General features: G+C 44.5%; 1 protein-coding gene across 2 annotated transcripts; it reads left to right on the top strand.

Annotated features, from left to right (window-relative positions):
- The first annotated feature begins 4,616 nt into the window (after positions 1–4,616).
- On the top strand, positions 4,617–19,216 carry LOC137334019 (cytokine-inducible SH2-containing protein-like). 2 transcript variants are annotated; one of them, XM_067998430.1, is made up of 4 exons: positions 4,617–4,666; positions 5,109–5,311; positions 15,148–15,389; positions 18,235–19,216. In XM_067998430.1, the coding sequence occupies exons 2-4, from the start codon at positions 5,292–5,294 to the stop codon at positions 18,714–18,716; spliced, it is 744 nt and encodes a 247-aa protein (XP_067854531.1). In that variant the 5' UTR covers positions 4,617–4,666; positions 5,109–5,291; the 3' UTR covers positions 18,717–19,216. The 2 variants fall into 2 exon arrangements, with proteins under 2 accessions (XP_067854531.1, XP_067854530.1); XM_067998429.1 differs by lacking the exon at positions 4,617–4,666 and having other exon boundaries at positions 4,685–5,311.
- Positions 19,217–19,664: the final 448 nt, after the last annotated feature.

The raw sequence follows: 19,664 nt of genomic DNA on the forward strand, positions 1-19,664 counted from the left end.
GCAATTTCTGTTTGTATTTCACCCGTGGAGCTTGTGACTTTTGAAAGCTTGATTGTCATACACGAGGATAAGTTTAGAAATTTCGGTGCTGCAGACAGCCTCTAATGGTCTTGGCTTCATCCCGTCAGTTGGTTTGAAATGCAAATCTGAGAATATAATAGCTTTGGCTGTACTGCCATGCCTGGATTTGGAAACTTTGGAGCTACAGTTATTCAGGTTTACCACTGGGTGGCAGTGTTCTTCACTTCACATCTAATGCAGAGGCCCTGAATCAGCAAAATATTGTTTCTGTGGAATGGTGGTGTAGGAGCTGCATTTATATAGCGCCTTTCACAACCTCATGCTGTCCTAATGCGCGTTACATCCAATTGAATACTTTTGAGGTGTGGTCACTGTTGTAACGTAGGGAAATGTGGCAGCCAATTTGCGCACAGCAAGCTCCCACAAACAGCAGTGAGATATCGACTAAATAATCTGTTTTTAGTGATGTTGGTTGAGGGATTAAATATTGGCCAGGACACTGGGGAGAACTCCCCTGCTCTTCTTCGAAATAGTGCCACGGGATCTTAAACGTCCACCTGAGAGGGCAGACGGGACCTCAGTTTAACGTCTCATCTGAAACACAGCACCTCCGACAGCGCGGCGCCTCCGACAGCGCGGCGCCTCCGACAGCGCGGCGCCTCCGACAGCGCGGCGCCTCCGACAGCGCGGCGCCTCCGACAGCGCGGCGCTCCCTCACCGAAGTGTCAGCCTGAATTATGTACTCAAGTGGGACTTGAACCCATGACCTTGTGATTCAAAGGCAAGAGTGCTACCACGGAGTCAAGGTTGACACCTGTTCTAAATAATAAAACAATAAAAAATAAAACTGCCTATGCTTCTCCTGGGGTTGATAGCCTCATAAAGATATATATGTACATAGCATTTCCTAGGAATCAACTGCAGATTATTTCTTGAGTAAATCTGCATGAGTGACATTGGAATGGATTTCTCTTGTGTACATGCCATCCCGACACCAAGGGTGCTCGGAGCACCAGGGAGCCTGTTTAATATCACCTAGTGCTGGCAAAAAAACTCACCAGAGCAGAATAGAACCCAGACCATAAAATCAAAAATATATATTAGGTAAAAATTGAACAGTGTCAGAAATTGAGTTCCAGACTCTCCAGCTAGGGGAAACAACCTCTCAGCATCTACCCTGTCAAGCCCCCTCAGAATCTTATATGATTCAATGAGATCCCCTCTCATTCTTCTAAACTCCAGAGAGTATAGGCCCATTCTATTCAATCTCTCCTCACAGGACAACCCTCTCATCCCAGGAATCAATCTAGTGAACCTTCGTTGCACCGCCTCTAAGGCAAGTATATCCTTCCTTAGATAAGGAGACCAAAACTGTATACAGTAATCCAGTGAGGTCTCACCACAACCCTGTACAATTGTAGTAAGACTTCCTTACTCTTGTACTCCAACCCCCTTACAATAAAGGCCAACATGCTATTTGCTTTCCTAATTGCCTGCTGTACCTGCATGCTAACTTTTTGTGTTTCTTGTATGAGGACTCCCAAGTCTCTCTGAACACCAACATTTAATAGTTTCTCACCATTTAAAAAATATTCTGTTTTTCTATTCTTCCTACCAAAGTGAATAACCTCACATTTCCCCACATTATACTCCATCTGCCACCTTCTTGCCTACTTAACCTGTCTATATCCCTTGCAGACCCTTTGTTTCCTCCTTACAGCTTACTTTCCCACCTAGCTTTGTATCATCAGCAAACTTGGATACATTGCACTCGGTCCCTTCATCTAAGTCATTAATATAGATTGTAAATAGCTGAGGCCCAAGCACTGATCCTTGCAGCACCCCACTAGTTACAGCCTGCCAACCTGAGAATGACCCATTTAACCCTTTAACGTAGTAAAATGTCCCAAGGCGCTTCACAGGAGCACTATCAAACAAAATTAGACACCAAGCCACATACGGACAGGTGACCAAAAGCTCAGACAAAGAGATAGGTTTTAAGGAGCGCCTTAAAGGAGGAGAGTGAGGTGGAGGGGTTTAGGGAGGGAATTCCAGAGCTTGGGGCCCAGGCAGCTGAAGGCACTGCTGCCAATGGTGGAGCGATTAAAATCGGGGATGCTCAAGAGGCCAGAATTGGAGGAGCGCAGAGATCTCGGAGGGTTGTAGGGCTGGAGGAGGTCACAGAGATAGGGAGGGGCGAGGCCATGGAGGAATTTGAAAACAAGGTTAAAATTTTAAAATCTAAGTCAATAACCATTTCTAAAACACTGTAGGATATGTATGCACAGGAATCTGATTTGTAATTTTAGTTTCTTGGGGTTTAGGACACGGCTCATTTCTGAATCGAACTCAGCTTTGCAGCGAGATATGTCACTTCACTTCTCCCCATTGCTCAACGGAGGCATCTACAGGAATTTATTTAGGAACTTTATTCCCTCTGTGTTTTCCTCAAGTAGCTGAGGGAAAAGGTAAAATGCTCCTTATACACAGAACAAAGTGACCTGGAACGAGCCCAGCTGTACCTGCTTGGCTCAGTCGGTAGTATTTTCTCTTCTGAGTCCTACCGCTGAGTCGTGGCAGACACAGGCAGGGAGAAAGGGTTCAGCAGGAACTGGGTGGTGGGGAGGAGAGTGCCATTGTGAGCTGAAGGGGGTTGAAGGGGAAAAGAGCGACACGTTGAATTGAGGGGGAGGGGAGGGCTGGAAGGGAAAGCGTGTCAGGTTGAATTTAGAGGGGAGGGGGAGAAGAGTGCCAGCATGAACTGGGAAGGTTGAAGGAGGAGAGAGTGTCTCTGTGAAAGGGCTGGGAGTTGGATCAGACACTGGGTCTGTAGACTGTAAAGTGCGTCTGTGAATTGGGGCGATGGATGTGGGTGAGCGACTGTCGAGACAACTTTTGGGCAAGTGATGGTACGGTGCTTTTGTTTCCTAGGTTACGGCTGAAGCTGTTTGGGTTCAGGTGGATCAAGTTATAGCCAACAATTGATCATTGGCACCTGAGACAGGCCTTCAGGTCAAAGGGTCCTTTGGCTACAAATCACAAGAGCAACTGAATTAGGACTATTTTGATTTGGGCTGGTAGATTAGTGCAAAGAGCCCATTGCCACCAGGTCAAATATCACAGCAAGTACCTTGTTTGAAAAGAAAGACTTGAATTTATATAGCGCCTTTCATCAACTCCGGATATCCCAAAGTGCTTTACAGCCAATGAAGTACTTTTCGAAGTGTAGTCACTGTTGTAATGTAGGAAACGCGGCAGCCAATTTACACAGAGCAAGGTCCCACAAACAGCAATGAAATAAGTAGAATCATATCATGGTTACAGCATGGAAGGAGGCCATTCTGCCCATCGAGTCCGTGCCGGCTCTCTGCAAGAGCAATCCAGTGAGTTCCACTCCCCCACCCTATCCCCGTAGTCCTGCAATTTTTTCCCTTCAAGTACTTATCCCTTTTGAAAACCACGATTGAATCTGCCTCCACCGCCCTTTCAGGCAGCGCATTCCAGATCCTAACCACTCGCTGTGTAAAAAATTCTTCCTCATGTCGCCTTTGGTTCTTTTGCCAATCACCTTAAATCTGTGTCCTTTGCTTCTTGACCCTTCCGCCAATGGGAACAGTTTCTCTCTATCTACTCTGTCTAGACCCTTCATGATTTTGAACACCTCTATCAAATCTCCTCTGCTCTAAGGAGAACAACCCCAGCTTCTCCAGTCTTTCCAATGACCAGAAAATCTGATATACAGTGATGTTGGTTGAGGGATGAATATTGTCCAGGACACCGGGGAGAATTCCCCTGGCTCATCTTCGAATAGTGTCCTGGGACCTTGTACATCCACCTGAGAGGGCAGACGGGGCCTCAGTTTAACGTCTCATCCGAAAGACGGCACCTCCGACAGTGCAGCACTCCCTCGGTACTGGCACTGGGAGTGTCAGCCTAGATTTTGAGTTGAATTCTCTGGAGTGGGGTTATGAGCCCGCGACCTTCTGACTCAGAAGCCAGACTGCTGCCCACTGAGAAGGGCAAGCGATGGTCTAGTCGATCTGTTGAAAATCTCTATGTCTCCCCCCTCCCCCCCCCCCCCCCCCCTGCTTTTTTAGATTAAAAATCTATAAATATCACAGACTTACAATTTGAGCCGTCAGCTTCTCTGGGGCAATGTCAGTTATTTGTTCGTGCGATGCTGTTTAGTCAGTTTGTGATAGTGGGAAATTAAAAAAAAAAAAATCCTCTTCCCTCCCTTCTCTTAAAACAGTCAGAAATAAAAGACAGGAATCAGTTGATTTAATCACTCGTGTATTTGGGTTTGTTTGTTTGGAGTTGGGTGGTTGGATTGTGAGGCACAGCGTGGTGTAACCAGGAAGGAGACACTTTAGCCATTTGCTCGCCGATTGACCCTCTTACTCTCTCTCTCTCTCTTTTGCATGACGTGCGGCGTATTCTTGGAAAGTGCTTGGAAATGTATCAAAAGGCATTTCCGTCGTAACTTGTGACACATTCTTGGCCAAAAGCCAAACCACAATTTGGGGAAGGGGGGGTGGGTGGGGGCTCTGGTAATGAGTCTAAAACACAGTTATATTGAATTAAAACACACACAAGACCCAAGGGCAGACAGATCATCCGGATGATGACAACCAGGGCAAGCTGAGTTAGTCTGATGTGTTTTTTTTTTCTCTCTCGCTATTGGACTGAAAGTCTTTTATTGTCCCCATTATTTTAAAGTTGGTAGCGTGTTTCAGCCTTGAGCAATTCTAGGAACCCCCCCCCCCATTCTCGGAAATGAATGGCGGTGGGGGCAACTAAATCTGCCTGCTCCTCCTCCTCCTCCTTCTCTTTCTCCTGTCGCCCTCCCTCTGCCACAGTCAATCTGTTCTATGCTTCGCTAGTTCGCCCCATTTAGACCTGGGATGTTTACAAAAAATTGCCGGCTTCTTACATTTTCAGGAGGAAGCAAATAAATAAACTAGCTTACGACTGGGCTATAAATGTTACCCTTTTAAAAAAAAAATTTGGTTTAATTATTATTTATTTTTAAATACAAAGATTTTTTTTCCCCCCCCCCTCTCTCTCTCCCTTCTCCCCACGTTAAGTCGGAAGATCGAAATATTTGTGGGGGAGTAAAAAAAAAACGATTTGGAGCTGAGGGTGAGACTGAAGGAAATTCGAAGTGTACTGGAAAATCCCATCACACAGACTACAAGAAGGCGTGAAATCCAACCTTGTGTATTTTCACAAGATTTCGCCTGTCAGTTTCGAGGGTGAACTGACCTGACATGCTACTCTGTTTGCAAGGGTAAGAAAAAGATTTCCCATTTTAATTTGATTTTACGATTTTAACGTTTCAATCGTGTCTGTTGTCCTGAAGAAACACAATGCTTTTTTAAAAATATATATATATATATACAAACAGACAAGATGTTCAGGGTTACACGCAATGTTGGGGGCGTTATGTACTTGTGTGTAAATCGTTGTTTAATGTCCTAAAATTATGACTGATTAGATAAAACAATTCCGAGTTTTCATCTCGTATGTGATGCAGAGAATTGATGAAGTCTAATTTTTTTTTTAAAGGAAGCGATTTTTAAAAAATAAAATCACCCCCTTACGCTGTGGTTGTCCCAGTAGGACATAGACACTGCAGCGAAGAAACAAACGTGACTGGAGGAGAAAGTTTTAATTTCGATCAGACGCTATCTTTGTTTTAAAAAAATATAATCTGCATCCATTCTGTTGAGGCGAAGTGTGAATCCAGAGTTGGTGGGACAGACACACTGTCGTAAAAATACACCCCATTAAAAACTCGAAACCAAATTTAAAGTTCAAAGTCAGAATTAAATGAGTACATTTTAATTTTTTTTTGTTTTAAAAATGAAATGAGACCAGCCGTAGGTGGGACTGGAATTGGGGAGGGAGGGGAGTCTAGAAGACTTGACACATTTAGATTGGTACAATTGATCTAGCCCCAAATATGAGAAAGCTAGCACGTGTTGGCTGTTTTTTTTTTGGGGGGGGGGTTTGTTTGGGGCTCCGGCTCTGGGAGGTCTCTCCTAGGTCCTGCCATCACCCAGTTTTTTTGTTACCAAAAAGACAACACACTCACCAAACGAATAATACGGTTATTAGTTGGCCTTTGCTTGAGATGGTGGAGATCCGTCTTGTGCCGTGGGATTGTCTATTGCCCACTAACTGTGCCCTCTGTCGGTACAGATATACAACTCAACCCAAGGTACAATTAGGGAAGAACTCTTTTTTTTAAAGGGATTTTGCTCACCCTGTGCCCGCCCCCGTTTGAAATCTTGATCTATGTATGATCTCCCCTGGAAGGTAGATTGTAAGGGAGAACTTTCTTTTTAGCTTGACACCGTTCAGGGAAATGAGTCAACACAACAGTGTTCTTAGTTTTCAGGTTGTCCTCCCTAAAGGCAATTTTTAAAAATCCACATTGTCTTCTCTCTTATTGTCTAACAGCCGACTACCTCCCTCCTGCCCCCCCCTCCCTCCCTCCCTCCAAGCTTTCTAGAGTCGGGGGAAACAGAAGGAACACTATTCATAAATACTGTGCAGGATTTAAAAAGATATATTTTGAAAAATTGATTGCTTCCTGTTAGGATGCAATGAAGATGGGGTTTGGTACAAACAGTGCTAGTTAAATCTGTGTTGGATGATGCTCACTTCTAGAGCAGCTAAATGCACAGTGGAGCAACTATACGCCAGTGTAATGTTACCTTAATGATATTTATGTTGCATACTTAAAAATTGGAGAGCGGTAGGTGATTACTGTGGTTCAACCTGTTGGCTTTTGCATCTGCCAGTCCCTACATGTACAGATTCTTGGCCAGACTGTTGGAGAAGACAGAGGGAAATCTAGATGCTTCCTTGCAAGGATGAAGGTGAACCCTGACTGGCTTGTCATCTCCAGGCTGCTCTCACACTGGTGAAGGTCACCAGCTCACACACCCAGCTGGACCATACTGAATGGTCTTGTGTGTGTGTGTGTGTGTGTGTGTATCTTAAAAGAAAGCAGAGAAAATACAATACTATAAAAATTGAGGGGGAGAGGGAAGAGGAGGTATAAAAATTGGGATGCAGTTTGTTCAAGTTTTTGGGGTAAATTTGGCTCAGAAGTGGTTCACCGGTCAATCTGATTGAAGAGGCTACATTCTTTATGGTTGCATAATGGTGAAATTACTAGCAACCTCGATAATCTGTTTTAGTGATTCGGGTTGAGGGATAAATATTGGCCAGGACGCCAGGGAGAATTCTCCTCCTCCTTCTTCGAAATAGTGCCATGGGATATTTTATATCCATCTGAGAGGGTAGATAGGGCCTTGGTTTAACATCTCATCCGAAAGACAGCACCAACCGACAGCATAACACTTCCTCGGTACTGCACTGGGAGTGTCAGCCTAGAATATGTGCTCAAAGTCCCTGGAGTGGGACTTGAAGCCACAACCTGGTGACTCGGAGGTAAGAAGTGCTACCCACCGAGCCATGGCTGACATCAGACTGTGTTTCTCACTCAGACATTTCTTTATGTAAAAGCATTAAATCTGTGGTGTGTTTATATTTAGTGATTCAGAGGAAACGCAGACAGGGAAAATAGTTTCAGCCAATTAAAGTAACCAGTTTTTGTTTGGCATGTTTCTTTGTTGAATTCACTGGCATTGAACACAATACAAGTGTTGCATTTAAACCCATGTGATGAGTTTTGTGCCTCTGGGAGCTATCTCTTGGGCACTGTGACTACGGAACTCTTCCTCACACTCCATGTTTAGTATTAGAACCAAATATTTTAATAGTAGTTTCACTCCACTCACCACAGAATCACAAGTGGAGGCTTCTTCAAATAAAGATTTGTAAAGAAAAGTATTATCCAATGATCTTGTCGATTGAAATAAGATATCATTTAAAAACACTTAAGTTTTATTTCTCTGTAAGAGTTTGAATAACAGCCAATGCCCAACATGGCAGTCTGTTAGTACACAGTGTTCTTGGAAATGAGCCTATTTGCAAATCTTGAAGCTGACGGTTGCTCAATTGAAATCATACAGGGCAGGTTAAGATGCCTGAAAGAATGTATAGCCCTTAAACTACTCGTGTGGGTTTAAATGTGATGCTTAGATTCACTGGCATTGAACACATTACAACAAAGAAACATGCTAAACAATAACACTGGGTACTTTAATTGGTTAAAACTATTTTCCCTGTCAGTGTTTCCTCCCAATCGCTAAATATAAACATTCCACAGATTTGATGCTTTTACATAAAGAAATGTCTGAGTGAGAAAAGACCATTCAACCCATCCATCCAGCCTATTAACTCTCCCATTATTACCTTGAAACACTTGTACCTCTTCCCTTCCCCATCCTGCCCCGCCCCCCCCCCAAACCAAACAAACACACATGTTTCCCGCCTCCATACTTGCCAAAGGCGTTCAATGTGACTCTGTGGGCAGCAACATCTCTTAAGTGTTTCGCCCAGTTTCTCAAGTCGAGCTTGCCAGCTCAACTGGTGGCAAGGTGGGGAAATCAAAGTCACGCCCAATTGTGTATTCGGAACTAGTCAAGAATTAATGGAATCTTTATGAACACGGTAAAGTTCAGGGATTCAAAAAATCTGCAAACTTTGTCGCCAGCTTTTTGTTGCCCCTCTTCGCCGTTCTGATGGCGTTGCCTTTAATAGGTTGAATCTCGGCCATTCTTCTCAGCTGACGTTATCTGGCGGAACGGTCCTTTGAAAAGAGAGGTACAATATCATTATAGTAACAAAAAATTGATTTGAATACCGAGCTTTATTGTTTACTGCTTCAATCCAATTGGCCTACATTGAGGTCAATAATGTGTGTTAAAGGTTGGAATCATTTCTAGAATCCATCCAGCTGTTTGTTGACCCATGTTCCACATCTGGTTTCATTGTTCAGGAGCTCGAGCCGAGATTTTCCAATTACCGATATTTTATTGGCAAAGTTAATGCATTTATTTATTGACATTATTAACACCAATGGAAAATCTGGGTCATGGTTTAGGCCACCTGCTGGTTTAATGGGTTAGTGCAAAGCCGTGCAATCCAGAGCTACCAGGTTCAGTACTGCTACTGTGCTGAATTAGTTCACCTTAGCCGTTATAAATAATAAGTCATCCTTGGCTCAGTGGGTAGCACTCTCACCTCTGAGTCTGAAGGTCATGGGTTCAAGTCCTACTCGAGAGACTCTGAGCATAAAATCTAAGCTGACTCTCCAGTGCCGTACTGAGGTGAGTGCTGCACTGTCAGACGTGCCATCTTTTGGATGAGACATTTAACTGCGGCCCCGTCTGCCCTCTCAGGTGGACGTAAAAGATCCCACGGCACTATTTCAGAGAAGAGCAAGGGAATTCTCCCCGATGTCCTGGCCAATATTTATCACTCAACCAACATCACTAAAAAAAAATTATCTGATCATTCTCACATTACTGTTTGTTGGGGCTTGTGGTGTACAAATTGTCTACCATCTTACAACAGTGACAACACTTCAAAAAGTCAGGCTCAGCTGTCAGACCCTCAAAGTTGAATAGCCTTTGTCTAGGTCCATACGTGTGAAAAATGTGTCCATGTGGCTGGGGTATTGGAGGGGGTGCAGCCTATGGAACCAATCCCCAGGGAAAGCCAGCAACTTCAGGAGAGCTTTGAAGTTTATGAGACTGTAGGATGTCCAGTGGGCTGTTACTATCTGAGTTCCTGCATTCAAGATCTGTAACTGCTACAGATAAAAAATGTTAGTATTCATCCCGATCCCCGCTTCACTTGCTTTCATTGGTAAAACTGAACGAGCATGACTTGGCTGTTCTGACTTCCTCCATTGCTGCCGGTTTGGTCCGTCTTATCTCAGATAAGGAACTGCTTCTAATTGTCCTTTTCAGAACTGAAGGAATCGAGTCGAGGAAGTTACTCATCGTGTTTCAGCAAACATCATCTTCCCCTGGTCTGTCGCAACTTTCATCCACTGTATTAAAGACATGTTGTCCTGGGGTGAAGGGCACTGTAATCAGTTGGCTTGCTCGGGGTGAAGAACATAAGAACATAAGAAATAGGAGCAGGATTAGGCCATACGGCCCCTCGAGTCTGCTCCGCCATCCAATCAGATCATGGCTGATCCTCTACCTCAACTCTACTTTCCCGCCTGATTCCCATATCGTCTTGATTCCCCTAGAGTCCAAATATCTATCTGTCTCATCCTTGAATATACTCAACGACTCAGCATCCACAGCCCTCTGGGGTAGAGAACTCTGAAGATTCACAACCCTCTGAGTGAAGGAATTCCTCCTCATCTCAGTCTTAAATGGCCGACCCCTTATCCTGCGATGATGCCCCCTAGTTCTAGAATGGGTAAGGATATTGGGTAAGCCCAGTCTCTGACCTCATGTCCTTAATGATTGTCGTATTTTACTCTTCTCCAACCCCCCTACTTCCCCACCCCACCACACCCCAGACGTGCATTTATACAGAAACATAGAAAATAGGAGCAAGAGTAGGCCATTCGGCCCTTTGGGCCTGCTCCGCCATTCAAAATGATCATGGCTGATCGTCTAACTCAGTACCCTGTTCCCGCTTTTTCCCCATATCCCTTGATCCCTTTAGCATTAAGAAATATATCTATCTCCTTCTTGAATATATCTGATGACTTGGCCTCCACTGCCTTCTGTGGTAGAAAATTCCACAGGTTCACCACCCTCTGAGTGAAGAAATTTCTCCTCATCTCGGTTCTAAATGGCATACCCCGTATCCTGAGACTGTGACCCCTGGTTCTGGACTCCCCAGCCATAGGGAACATCCTCCCTGCATCTAGTCTGTCTAGTCCTGTTAGAATTTTATGTGTTTCGATGAGATCACCTCTCATTCTTCTAAACTCTAGTGAATATATGCCTAGTCGACCCAATCTCTCCTCATATGTCAGTCCTGCCTTCCCAGGAATCAGTCTGGTAAACCTTTGTTGCACTCCCTCCATGGCAAGGACATTCTTCCTCAGATAAGGAGACCAAAACTGCACACAGTACTCCAGATGTGGTCTCACCAAGGCCCTGTACAACTGCAATAAGACATCCCTGCTCCTGTCCTCAAATCCTCTTGCAATGAACGCCAACATGCCATTCACCTTCCTAACTGCTTGCTGCACCTGAATGCTCGCTTTCAGCGACTGGTGTACAAGGACACCCAGGTCTCGTTGCATCTCCCCTTTTCCCAATCTATCACCATTCAGATAATAATCTGTCTTTCTGTTTGTACAACCAAAGTGGATAACCTCACATTTATCCACGTTATACTGCATCTGCCATGTTCTTGCCCACTCACCCAACTTGTCTAAATCATATTGGAGCCTCTTTGCATCCTCCTCACAGCTCACATTCCACCCCAGCTTTGTGTCGTCTGCAAACTTGGAAATGTTACATTTAGTTCCCTCATCCAAATCATTGATATATATTGTGAATAGCTGGGGCCCAAGCACTGATCCCTGCGGTACCCCACTAGTCACTGCCTGCCACCCGGAAAAAGACCCGTTTATTCCTACTCTCTGTTTCCTGTCTGTCAACCAATTCTCAATCCATGCCAGTATATTCCCCCCAATCCCATGTGCTTTCATTTTGCACACTAACCTCTTGTGTGGGACCTTATCAAAAGCCTTCTGAAAATCCAAATACACCACATCCACTGGTTCTCCCCTATCTATTCTATTAGTTACCCCCTCAAAAAACTCCAGTAGATTTGTTAAGCATGATTTCCCTTTCATAAACCCATGCTGACTTTGTCCAATCCCGTTAATGCCTTCCAAGTGTTCTGTTATCACATCCTTTCTAATAGACTCTAGCATTTTCCCCACTACTGATGTTAGGCTAACTGGTCCGTAATTCCCTGTTTTTTCTCTCCCTCCTTTTTTAAATAGTGGGGTTAAATAGAAGGTTCACTCGGTTAATCCCGGGGATGAGGGGGCGGACATATGAGGAGAGGTTGAGTAGATTGGGACTCTACTCATTGGAGTTCAGAAGAATGAGAGGCGATCTTATTGAAACATATAAGATTGTGAAGGGTCTTGATCGGGTGGATGCAGTAAGGATGTTCCCAAAGATGGGTGAAACTAGAACTAGGGGGCATAATCTTAGAATAAGGGGCTGCTCTTTCAAAACTGAGATGAGGAGAAACTTCTTCACTCAGAGGGTGGTAGGTCTGTGGAATTTGCTGCCCCTGGAAGCTGTGGAAGCTACATCATTAGATAAATTTAAAACAGAAATAGACAGTTTCCTAGAAGTAAAGGGAATTAGGGGTTATGGGGAGCGGGCAGGAAATTGGACATGAAGCTGAGTTCGGATCGGTCAATGCCCTGTGGGTGGCGGAGAGGGCCCAGGGGCTATGTGGCCGGGTCCTGCTCCGACTTCTTGTGTTCTTTAGATTTATGGTTGGGATCAGATCAGCCATGATCTTATTGAATGGCGGAGCAGGCTCGAGGGGCCGATTGGCCTACTCCTGCTCCAATTTCTTATGTTCTTATGTACATTTGCCACCCTCCAATCTGTAGGAACTGTTCCAGAGTCTATAGAATTTTGGAAGATGATCACCAATGCATCCACTATTTCCAGGGCCACTTCCTTTAGTTCTCTTGGATGTAGATTATCAGGCCCTGGGGATTTGTCAGCCTTTAGCCCCATTAATTTCCCTAGCACTATTTTTTTACTAATACTGGTTTCCTTCAGTTCCTCCCTCTCACTAGACCCTTGGTTCCCTAACATTTCCAGGAGGTTATTTGTGTCCTCCTTTGTGAAGACAGAACCAAAGTATGTGTTTAATTGTTCTGCCATTTCTTTGTTCCCCATTATAATTTCCCCCAATTCTGACTGTAAGGGACCTACATATAGCACCTTTCACAACCTCAGGGCATCCTAAAGCACTTTGCAGCTAATAAAGTACTTTTTGAAGTGTAGTCACTGTTGCAATTTAGGAAATGCAGCAGTCAATTTGTACACTGCAAGGTCCCACAAACAGCAATGTGACAATGACCAGATAATCTGTTTTAGTGATGTTGGTTGAGGGATAAATATCTTTTTTGAAATAGTGCCCTCCGAGGTGGATCTTTTACATCCACCTGAGAGGGCAGACAGGGCCTCAGTTTAACATCTCATGCAAAAGATAGCACCTCCAACAGTACAGCACTCCCTCAGTACTGTACTGGAGTATCAGCTAAGAATTATATGCTCAAGGCCCTAGCATAAGACTTGAACCCATAACCTTCGGAGCATAAGAGGCCAGAGTGCTACCAACTGAGCCACAGCTGACATGTAGTTAAGTTGATAATATTCTGCACCCAATTAGGCAAATGTCGGTCCTTTTTGTTGGTCACATAAATGTCACAAGTCAGGTTGAAGAAGTGGCCTCGATTTTTGTCTTGCAAGGTAACAATTACTTTATTTGAGATGGGGGAAGAGCCTGTTAGTGCGTCAGATGACATTAGACAGCGATTTTTATGTGTTTTGTGAAAAGTTACAAAGATGCAGACTCAAAGCAGATGAGCAATGAGAAAAAGAATCCCATATGTGAAAAATTGAAACAGCTTCGTAACAAATCCCAGAAAATAGATAGAGAGCTTCAATTTTTTAATCACAGCAAAGAAGATTCTGGAATGCAGTTTTAACTGTGTATAAATATACTTCAAAAAAAAAGTCAGTTCTTTATTATACTGGACAGATAAAAGGAAAATCACTAATGCTGGAGATATGCAGCAATGTCTAAAGGAGAGGATTAGTTGTATGCCTTACCCTCGGGATGTGTTGATTGTGTGATGTCCTTGTTTGTTTTTATTCTATGACCCCCACATTATCCCACACTGTGTTACCTCTCGGAAAGAGCTGCTAGCCTCCCGGTAACCTCCGTCAGTTAGGAACATGGGAATAGGTGGAGGCCATTCAGCCCCTCGAGCCTGTTCCACCATTCAATTAGGTCATGACTGATCTGTATCTTAACTCCATCTACCCGCCTTGGCTGCGTAACCCTTATTACCCTAATATAACAAAAATCTATCGATCTCAGTTCTGAAATTTTCAGTTGGCCCCCAGCCTCAACAGCTTTTTGGGGGAGAGAGTTCCAGATTTCCACTACCCCTTGCGTGAAGAAATGCTTCCTGACATCACCCATGAACGGCCTAGCTCTAATGTTAAAGTTATGCCCCCTTGTTCTGGACTCCCCCACCAGAGGAAATCGTTTCTCTCTATCTACCCTATCAACTCCTTTGATCATCTTCAACACCTCAATCAGATCACCCCATTAATCTTCTATATTCAAGGGAATACAAGCCTAGTCTATGCAACCTGTCCTCATAATTTAACCCTTTTAGCCCCAATGTCATTGAGAGTGTGGATGGTTTGCCTCCTCAGCTTCTCCACATTGACCTTGCTCTTCACATGGTTGAGAGGAGGTAGGCAAGCGAGCTGCACTAGCTCTTTTCTTGCTCCCCTCTTTCTCTCTCCCAGTCCCTCCCGCCTCCTGTCTCATAAGAGACCGCATGACCCATTACAAAATGGACTTCTGCCTAGTTGGCTTTGTCAGGTCGTAGCAGGCAAACTGAAGAGACAGAGAAGCACGCAACTCAAAGCAGTGAGGTTAGGAGGCAGGCGACCCGCTGCTTGCAAAACTAGGGTTCTCGAATTTTATTTTACTGCTATCACAACACAGGAAATAAAAAAGAAAGAAAAGAAGGATTTGCATTTCTATAGCACCTTTCACGACCTCAGGACGTCCAAAAGCGCTTTACAGCCAATGACATACTTTTGAAGTAAAGTCAATGTTGTAATGTAGGAAACACAGCACCAATTTGCGCACAGCAAGATCCCAAAAACAGCAATGTGATCATGATCAGACAATCTGTTTTAGTGGTATTGCTCGAGGGATAAATATTGGCCAGGACACCGGGGTGAACTCCCCCGCTGTTCTTTGAAATAGTGACATGGGATCTTTTACGTCCACCTGAGAGGGTAGACAGGGCCTCGGTTTAACGACTCACCTGAAAGACGGCTCATGTCAATATTGTGGGATTAAGTGGGTTATGTTATTGCTATGTGGATTCTCGTATTAAAGGACAACATTCTCCTTTTCTCCCCAACCTATTCCTAGACCTTTACTGGCACAGCAAGGAGCAGGAAGCATCCCTCTGACACGATCAAGGGCAGACGTATTCATGATCTCTGAAACACAGGAAAACCGGACATTGAGGAACGTGTCCTTTATGACTTTGCAGGAGGAGAATTCTTCTCTAGTGCTGGCAGAGCAGCAAAACCAGGAACATGCTGGGAGGAGAGATCCTGAAGCTGATTTGCAATGTATCACCACTACCCTCCGTCAATTGGACCTGTCAGGTGAGAGACTCCATCTCAACCAGAGACCCGCAAACTTTTCCTTTTCCAGTATTTATCCAATTCCCTTTTGAAAGTTACTATTGAATCTGCTTCCACCGCCCTTTCAGGCAGTGCGTTCCAGATTAGGCATTTGATGAAATGCCACATAATAGGCTTGTCAGCAAAATTGAAACCCGTGGAATAAAAGGGGCAGTGGCAGCATGGATACGAAATTGGCTAAATGACAGGAAACAGAGAGTAGTGGTGACCGGTTGTTTTTCGGACTGGAGGGAGGTATACAGTGGTGTTCCCTAGGGGTTGGTTCTAGGACCACTGCTTTTTTTGGATATATGTTAATGACACGGACTTGGGTGTCCAGGGCACAATTTCAAAATTTGTAGATGCCACAAAACTTGAAAGTGTAGCAAACAGTGAGGAGGATAGTGATAGACTTCAAGAGGACATAGACAGGTTGGTGGAATGGGCGGATACATGGCAGATGAAATTTAATGCAGAGAAGTGCGAAGTGACAATTTTGACAGGAAGAACGAGGACAGGCAATATAAACTAAATGGCACAATTCTAAAAGGGATACAGGAACAGAGAGACCTGGGGGTATATGTGCAACAAATCTTTGAAGGTGGTTTGGCCACAGCTGTCGTATTGTGTCCAGTTCTGGGCCTTAGAGAGGATGCAGAAAAGATTTACTAGAATGGTTCCAGCGATGAGGGATTTTAGTTACGTGGATAGACTGGAGAAGCTGGGATTGTTCTCCTTGGAGCAGAGAAGGTTGAGTGGAGATTTGATAGAAATATTCAAAATCATGAACGGTTTAGATAAAGTAAATAAAGAGAAACTGTTCCCATTGGCGGAAGGGTCAAGAACCAGAGGACACAGATTTAAGGTGATTGGCAAAAGAACCAAAGGTGACATGAGGAAAAACTTTTTTATGCAGGGAGTAATTATGATCTGGAATGCGCTGCCTGAAAGGGTGTTGGAAGCAGATTCAATCGCGGCTTTCAGAAAGGAATTGGATAAATACTTAAAGGGAAAAAATTTGCAGGGCTACAGGGAAAGAGTGGGGGAATGGGAATGGACAGCTCTTACAAAGAGCTGGCATGGGCTCGATGGGCCAAATACCCTCTTTCTGTGCTGTAACAATTCTATGATTCTATCATAACAACTCGCTGCTTAAAAAACTTCTCCTCATCTCCCCCCCTGATTCTTTTGCCAATTATCTTAAATCTGTGTCTTCTGGTTACCGTCCCTCCTGCCACTGGAAACAGTCTCTCCTCATTTATTCTGTCAAAATCCTTCATAATTTTGAACACCTCCCCTTAACCTTCTCTGCTCTAAGAAGAATAATCCCAGGTTTTCTAGTTTCTCCACATAACTGAAGTCCCTCATCCCTGGTATAATTTCTAGTAAACCTCCTCTCCGCCCTCTCCAAGGCCTTGACATCCAACCTAAAGTATGATGTCTAGACTTTGCTTCTGTTTGCAAATGAGTTGAAGGAATGTTGGTATTGGTGAGGTTAGTGGGCTGTGGAAGAAACAATTGAGATGTGTGTGTCCACCTCGATAAGACTGCCACTCTTATTGAGATGGACACATAGCGATGGGCAAAAGAGGTTCGTTGATGTTCAAGCTTATATTTTATGGTGAATCATCTTGTGTTCATTGTGTAGAGGGGAACGAAATACTTTTTCCACACAGTGACCCTTCGAGCACTCTCAGATCTGGGCAGGTGCTGAGTAAAGCTTCCTGTAGTCTATCCCAACAAGATGCCTGACCCTCAAACTGACGGTGCTCCTCCACCCTGCTGGGCAGTGGGGACCTGGACAGTGGGGTCCTGAAATCCAACTTAAAAGACCAATATAAAAGTAGCTTTTAGTTATTTATTTCCCTCTCTGCTGTGGACTCTGGACTCCCAGGAACTGGTTTGAGATTGATCCAGATTCATTTCACTTAGGCTCCTCAGAGCTAGGATCTTGAAGGAAGTTCTTCAGGAGCTGTCGTTTCTGAGCGTGATGTGTTGCATTTCAACAAGGTTTAGCTCAGTGAGGAAAGCTTTTTCATGAAGGCAATGTCCCTTTAAGAGCATGGTGGGGGGGAGGGGAACATTGATCCAAATTCCACATTCCCTCAAATTCAGTCCTGCTCGCACATTGTTCCCCTCTGATGGCTTCTGAGAAATCTGTGCAAACAAAGGTTAGGAGGCACCACATTTCTGTCTGTATGTTTTTGAACTCGACAATCTGTCATGGACATTTCACTCCAGTGCCTTCTTTTCTTACTCGCCTGTTGGGCTGGCTTCGAGGTCTGTACTGGAAGATCAGTAGAGCTCCGAGAATCCATTTACCACAGAGCCGGGATGATGAGGGGGCTTGGGATGAAGCTCAGAAGAGGGAAGGTAAATGGGCAGATCTGATCGAATGGCTTCTCGTGGAGGGTGCTGAGTGGACGGCCCAAGGAGGCGATCGAGGCTGATTAACATCAGCCAGGTTAAGAGAGATTTAGACGGGCATTTGGTGAGAAAATCAATGGAGGGGTTTAAGTAGAGAACTGCTCATTCGAATTTTTGCACTCAGAGTCTGGTTAAATGGTCCAAAATGACCATTTCCGGTCCTGTACTTTCATGTGGTCCTAAATGACTATCTTTCCGCTACGCAAAGCCCATCTCTTTGACCAAGCTGTTGGCCACCCCTCCTACTATCTTCTCCTTTAGGTCGACTCTTGGGACGTTTCTCTTTGTTAAAGGCGCTATATAAATGCAAATTGTTGTTGTTGTGTAAAATGGTAGGGAGAGGGAAGGGGGCGGAATTCCTAACAAAACCTAAAACAGACGTTTATTTTTTAAATGATAGGATGGTACTGGGGCCCACTCACAGCTAACGAAGCGAAGCAACAACTCAACAAGATGCCAGAAGGCACTTTCCTCATTCGAGACAGCTCGCACCCCAGCTACCTGCTGACACTCTCGGTAAAGACGAACCGGGGACCCACCAACGTCCGCATAGAGTACAGCAACGGCAAGTTCTGCCTGGACTCTTACTACTTGGCCAAGCCCAGGATCCTGGCCTTCAACGAAGTTCTCAGCCTCATCCAGCATTACGTCAGCTCTTGCATCGTGGATCGATACGACAAGGCCAGCGATGCCATGGCACTCCCGCCCAAGGACACTGCCATCCACCTAAAGCTGATCAAGCCCCTGCACAGGAAGGATTCATTCCCCTCACTTCAGCACTTGTGCCGGCTGACTATTAACAAGGTGACACACCAAGTGGACAAGCTTCCGTTACCAAAAAGAGTCCAAGAGTATTTGCAAGAATACCCGTTCCTCCTCTGAGATTGTATTTTGGGGGGGGGCAGGGGTGGGGGGTGGGGGGTGGGGGCGGTATGGGTCGTTGTGGGGGGAGGAGTGGGTTAGAAGGGAAGGCTGGGGCAATTTGATGGGATTGGTTTTTTTTTTGGCTGAGGGATGGTCACTCCATGGGTGCTCTGAAAACTTTAACATGGAGGAGATTACATTTGAAACCATGTGTTGTGTTCCGGTGACAGCCAAATGGACTTGGTGCTTCATTGTGCTGGAACAGGTTCTAGTGGACTTGTATAGCTAAAATGTGAACTAAATATACGTTTTCAAAACATGTACACTGGGAAAGTTTTGTGATGAATGTCCAAAACGTGATGCAGATTTGCAAAAAAAAAAGCCAACTCTACAGCCTTTGTATTAAGGCGTGCACTTTGAATATTTTTAAAGTTTCTTGTTTTTTTAAAAAATAAAATGACCAAAACTACACACGAGATATTTTTTAATAAAGTATTATATACCATGTTGAAATTTCATTATGAGAGGAGTATTCACTGTTAGAGGAAGTGTGTGAATGATTCTCATTGCACTGTCAAGGAATGGGTTGTTTGAGGGTTTCACTGTACGACAGTCCGCGGGTGCTGGGCTGAGAGAGGGAATGAGGTTTCCCTGGACAATATCGATTGTTCTCCTTAGAGCAGAGCAAGTTAAGGTGGGGGGTGGGGGGGATAGAAGAGTTCAAAATCAGGAAGGGTTTTGATAGAGTAATTAAGGAGAAACTGTTTCCAGTGGCAGGAGGGTCAGTAACCAGAGGACACAGATTGAAGATAATTGGCTAAAGAACCAGAGGGGAGATGAGGAGCAACTTTTTTACGCAGTGAGTTATTAAGATCTGGAACGCACTGCCTGAAAGGGCGGTGGAAGCAGATTCAATAGTAACTTTCAAAAGGGAATTGGATAAATAGTTGAAGGGGATAAATTTGC

Source organism: Heptranchias perlo, chromosome 17 (assembly GCF_035084215.1).
Source record: "Heptranchias perlo isolate sHepPer1 chromosome 17, sHepPer1.hap1, whole genome shotgun sequence".
NCBI classification, from domain to species: domain Eukaryota; kingdom Metazoa; phylum Chordata; class Chondrichthyes; order Hexanchiformes; family Hexanchidae; genus Heptranchias; species Heptranchias perlo.